The sequence below is a fragment of the Nyctereutes procyonoides genome, unplaced genomic scaffold (genome assembly GCF_905146905.1).
Source record: "Nyctereutes procyonoides isolate TBG_1078 unplaced genomic scaffold, NYPRO_anot_genome, whole genome shotgun sequence".
Lineage (NCBI taxonomy): Eukaryota > Metazoa > Chordata > Mammalia > Carnivora > Canidae > Nyctereutes > Nyctereutes procyonoides.
The window spans coordinates 2,235,653-2,241,652 of NW_026575115.1; the positions used below are offsets into that span (position 1 = coordinate 2,235,653).

General features: G+C 35.0%; 1 protein-coding gene across 2 annotated transcripts in view; it reads left to right on the plus strand.

The window, feature by feature from the left end:
* The window catches only part of GPM6A (glycoprotein M6A), a 329,909-nt gene extending 325,772 nt beyond the window's left edge, over positions 1–4,137 (plus strand). For both annotated transcript variants that reach the window (XM_055333800.1, XM_055333799.1), the window contains exon 7: positions 2,007–4,137. In XM_055333800.1, the coding sequence (XP_055189775.1) occupies positions 2,007–2,159 (153 nt within the window). In that variant the 3' untranslated portion in view covers positions 2,160–4,137. The remainder of the gene's footprint in view (positions 1–2,006) is intronic.
* Positions 4,138–6,000: the final 1,863 nt, after the last annotated feature.

Below are 6,000 nucleotides of genomic sequence, written 5' to 3' on the forward strand. Positions count from 1 at the left end.
AAGATAATAGCAATTCAGATGTTATGTATTTCTTAAGGAATCTATACTTTGCATAAATTTAGATATTAAGTTATAAACAAATTTTATTGCAAACTACAAGAGTTTTAGAGTATTATTTTTAAGTACTAAGCATCCTTTTGGATATCTAAATATATGCAAATCATAAATGCCTTAAGAAATAAATAACAGTTAACTACTGATTGGCATCAGTATTTCCAATTCTTTAGCTCTGATAATAGTTTAGGTTTTAGGAGACAGGGATAATACAACATAATTATTCCTTCTGTTCCTGGCACTAATATTAGTACCAGTGGCACTGTCAATAGATTCTTTACATCTTGCTCCGTTAAAAGCACCACCAAATGCTTAAGTACATGAATACATTCAATAGTCGTAATACAGCAACTGTCGTTGACCTCATCACCAACTCTCTGAACACTCAAAGTAGACTACCATTATTATTTCCATATTAGAGAAGAGAAATTTGAGATCAGTTCTTCTCTACCAAAATATTTAAAACACCATCTGTAACTTAAGGCAAAAATAGTAAGAATTTAAACTAAAACTAATGTGATTTACTCCATTTAAATTTTCAGAGGAGTTAGGAAGTTCTGTAGGCAAAAGGGGTCTTCTTGGCATTGCACCAGGTCCCAGCGACTGCTGTTCACCCACGTGAGGGACAGTAATGAGCCTGGCAGCTGGTGTCCCTCTAAGGCCAGAGGAAATGTCCAAAGACCTCCTGGAAACTGCCAGTTTCTGAACAAGAATGACACTCCTTTCAATATTTCACTCAGACGTATTTAATGACAATTTAGGGGTCATATTTCCTCTGACTTTAAAAGAAAGTTTTTGTACATCTAAAAATATATTCATTCTGTTAAAACATATTCTGAGTACCCACTGCTTGCTAAACATGCTCCACAGTACTTGCTGTTTTCAGAGCAACCACAGCAAAGTGCCACATGAATTTGGTCATGTGTATAACGTCTGTTCCGTCCACATGTATGTAGTGATTCAGGCTTCAGTATGAAAATGACAGAGTGCAAGAGCAGAACTCACAGCTCTTGCTTGCAGGTGGCTTATGAATTCCACTAAACAAAATGCAGAATTTCAGAGGAAAGAGAACATTCTGAAATTCCTATTGGTATTCTAATTGGTATGCATCTTTTCCATATAGCCGTGTCAAAATTGTCATTTTTTTCCCTACTGCCTGTTGACCGCCTTAACATATCACGATAGTCACCACTTAGAGTTGACTTTGTGTTCTTTATGTCTATCTGTACTTTTCTAAAACCAGCCTACCTTCTGTCTTTCAAAGTACTCTTTGCTAATCAAAATGTTAGTGTTCTCTTTTACTAAATTATGGATAAAAATATCACCCACCCTTTGAAGTTCAGATTAAGGGATGCCTGGATAGCTCAGTGGTTGAGCATCTGCCTTTTTGGCTCAGGGCGTGACCCTGGGGTCCTGGGATCGAGTCCCACATCAGGCTCCCCATGGGGAGCTTGCTTCTCCCTCTGCCTGTGTCTCTGCCTCTCCTCTCTGTCTCTCATAAATAAATAAATAAAATCTTAAAAAAACTAAATCTCAGATCAAGTAAACAATTAACAACTTAGTTTCTCTTTCATATTCACCCATCAAAAGCCATCATTTGGAAAACTGCTTTATCTCTCTCTGTGGACCAGGAGTGAGAGAAAGAGCGAAAAACAAACAAGTGATCACATAAAAATTAAGAATCCATATTGGCTCCTCCAGACTTGAAAAAGAAGAAGAGAGAGAGAGAGATTCTGAAAGATGGGGAGCTGAGAAGATGCTCTCATGTAGTCAGAGGCGTGAGAAGGAATAGCCTATTTATCTTGTTCCTCTTACCGCAGAGATTTGGGTTCCGTTGTATTAGCACACATGCCCTACCTACGCGTATAATTCGACTATTTCTTTCCTGATGGCGAGGTGTAAGGAAGACACTGACCAGACTTCCAGTATAAATTATTTCTGTCTTTGATTAGGTTCACTACCTTATGGTTCTGTCTGCCAACTGGGCTTACGTGAAAGATGCCTGCCGGATGCAGAAATACGAGGACATCAAGTCGAAGGAGGAGCAAGAGCTTCATGACATCCACTCTACTCGCTCCAAAGAGCGGCTCAACGCCTACACATAAATCCGCCCTGCCTGTCCTGCCTGCCATCTAGATGCATTGGTGTTTAACGAAGGGCCATCCAACCGTCCAACCTTGTGAAAACTAAAATGGGAGTGCTTCTCATCAATGATCTGTAGGGTGACTTATGAATCACCTGACCACAATTCTTTGTTGTTTAGCACGTAATTTCCTAATTTGTTAAATTGGTGTGAACAAATCTCTTCTACAAGCTCCTATCCAGCCTTTTCCTTTTTTAAATTTCTCACACTCATTTAAATAATTCTGTAAGATTGAAGATACTAACATTGTCAAGTGCAGAGATTTTATTTGATTTTTAACCACTTCCCATGTGTTGATACATAACACCTTTTGCATTATTTCTTATGTTTTGAGAAGAAAAATAGCTTTTTATACTTTTTAGTTTTGATTTCGGTAACTAGTTTAACTACAGGTAACCTTCAAAGGGACCATTGTACATTTTGAACAATAGACAGAGATGGTATCACGAGGACTCTTCTTGAAATATGGAAATCTCGTCTGGAGATCAGTGGCCACGTTACCACAGGCCCTGGTTCATATTTTCATCAATCTAAGGTGCAGTTTCTAAATTTGTAAGAGTAGGTGTAAAAAAAAAAAAAAGTGCTTCTTATCTTTGTTAACATTGTATTTTTTTTCTTGATGTATTTCTCTCTTGATTACTCATGTTTATGTTGTGAGCACATGGAAACAGTGATGCTAATGCATGGCTAGTTGCCTTTTTAAGATTGTGACACCAGACTTACCTTTTAAAGCTTAGTATAGAGACAATTTTACTGGAAATAACTACTGTGAACTATTCAAGAATGATCTCTTTGTGATTTAAGCAGTGGCTGGATTGGAACTTTTAATATGCTAATGTGGAACATTAATTACCTTTATGAAGGTGGTATATTAAAAATAAGCACACTAACCCCTCCGAAGTTGTTTTACCTACTTTAAAACGTTTTAACGGATTGCACCTCTGTAAACTATCCCTCCAATGTGTATGATATATTTGAAAAGGCTTCCATTAATATAATAGCTTTGCTTGCAGCCTTCCGATCTATGTTGGTTCACCTGTAGTGTTTTTTAAAGTGTGGTCAGAGGCCACGATAGAATGTATCCCTTCCAAGTGTAGTGATATATCTGTGTTTTTCTTTGAAGTAAGTCATTTTAACCAAATGTTCAGTCATAATCATTTATAAGAAGTACCTATATCAAAGGAATTAAAAAAAAAAAGCAATCAGTATTACTGGACCAAAATTGGTGTTTGTTTTAACCTTGACTCTTCTTTTGATTATTTCTAATGCTACAAGAATGCTGTAAAGTGTCTTTTAAAATGCTGTAGCCTGACAAGACATTTTTGTCAGTGTATAAAAAATTAGGTAGTATCGTGCACTGATTTGACCATTGTGAAATCTTTTCTCAGTGTAAGTGCATTTCTAATAAAATTTATGAGTGAAACAATCTTTGTACAACGACTAGTCATGCATCATCCGTAATTTTACAAGTTCTTGTAGTAGGTAGCGGGGTATTTACTAGGGTTATCTGTGGCATGATTATGCATTCTGTAGTATTATTTAATTAATTTGGGGTTTTGCTTTTTTTTTTACATGTAGATTATCTTACTGGTTCAACAATTTTCTGATATATGCAGTATTACAGATATTCAGCAAAAGTATTAATGGGCCTCTTTAAATTCTATATTATAGTGTTTCAGTTCTGTGTCTTAACAGTTTGTGATGATTTTTAAAACTGTCTTTTAAACTTATGTAATGATGTTGATGCTTTCAGCTTTTTTTTTTTTCCTGGTATTAGAGTTTGTATTTTCACAAAGAGTGCTTTGTAGCAGGCATTACAATTAATCTGTTTTGTACATAAATGTGCCAACAGCTTGATGGTGGCGTTTTTGAAATGTAGAACAAAGTGCTTGCAAAAATGTAATAAATACACTTGTGTACTTTGTGTACTTATTATTAGTTTCTGCAGTGTTTATTTTGTGGATTTTTTTTTTTTTTGGTTTTGTTTTGTTCATTCCTCTTTCCTATGTGTGTGCCTTCTTTCCAGATGCAGTAGATGCTGTCTTTTTAGGATGCTATTACCTCAGTTGAGTTGACCTCACACTGAACTGAGAATTCTTTGCATGACTTGCGGCATAAAGAGGCTAGGGAGCCGGGGATAGGGCAAAAGTGTGAAGATTCTGGAGGTCATTTAATTTAGCAAAATGATAACAATTCCCAATTTATGCTCTTCCCTTGCCTAATTTCTATTGTTTTGTGTTTCCTTTAGAGCTTCCTAAACTAATAGAGAAACAAATAAGACTCATTCAATTCAGAAAGAAAAATGATTTCATGGTTCGCTTCGAAACTTCAAGGTGAGAAAGATTAAATGAAAAATATATATACTTTTTCCAGACTCCTTGTTTGTTTGGGTTGTAATTTTTTCTGACCAAACTGGAAGTGATGACAATTTAAAAATGATAAAACAGTGATCAATAAAAATATTTCTTTCCTTTTTTTTTAGAGATTTTATTTATTCATTCATAAGAGAGACAGAGAGGGGCAGAGACAAAGGTAGAGGGAGAAGCAGGCTCCCTGCAAGGAGCCCAATGCAGGACTCAATCCCAGAACCCTGGGATCATGACCTAAATCAAAGGCAGGTGCTCAACCACTGAGCCACCCAGGTGCCCCCAAAATCTTTATTTTCACCAGGCCTAAGTAATTGTATTAGTCTTCAATTATTTATGTATTATTATTATCATTATTATTATTATAAGTAATTATTATAAGTGCCTGAAATACTCAAGGTACTTAGGTCACAAATATCTACAGTAATTACAAGCAGATCTCACCAAAATATGTTTTAAAAAGTCACTTTTAATACAATAAGAAAATAATCCCATTATTAAATAATTAAACTTAATAATTATTATTATTAAATGACATTTTTATTCTTTCCAGCATTAATGAAATTCTTAGCATATCAACAAGAAAATAAAGAATTATATATTAAAGATTGTCAATGTAAACAAAACTGTCACCAGAGAATGCTTTTCAAAGAAACTGATCATTGTAAGATAATTATATTTTTTTAAAACTTAAAAGTCCATTTATGTTTGTAAAAATACATACTTATCTCTAAAGCAAGTAATATCCCTTAGGGAATTTCTTACCCCCTAGCGTTATTGAGATATAATTGACATGTAAGCCTTTTGGGAATCATAAAGCTAATGTGAAGACTAAGGAAATTACTCACTTTGAGAAGACAATGTGTGTCGTCCAGCTTTGGCATGGGTGTATTCAGTTGACTTCCTCATGTTAAAATGTAGAAATAGCAGATTCTGATTTATTCATTCAAAGATCAAGTTAACCTGACTCTTGTTTTATTTTTGCCTTTTAGACAAAAGAGAAAAATATCATTTTTAACATATCTTTCACTTAAATCACTCCATAGTTTACAAATGCTGAGCATGATGGGACTTGAATTAAGCCATCATACCCTGAGAAACACTCTGCTAAGTTTTCTGTGAGGTTTTCAGATAGCAGAGCATCTGAAGTCCATGGAGGCAAGTCTACAAAATGCTGCTAGCTAACTCACATGTGACCCTCTTCCTACTGGCTTAACTAAGCCAGGACCTTGAGTTTCTTCTCACAAAAGTGAATTTTACCGCTGTGATTTTTGAGACTCTTTTACTCTTTCCCCCCAAATCCACCATGCTTGCAAACTGAAAAGAATGTAGAAAATGCTGTCCATTGAAGTGTTAATTTTTAAATGAATTACTGAAATAAATAAAATATTAAATGAAATGATATCAAAATGAAATAAAATTTACCTAAACCACTGT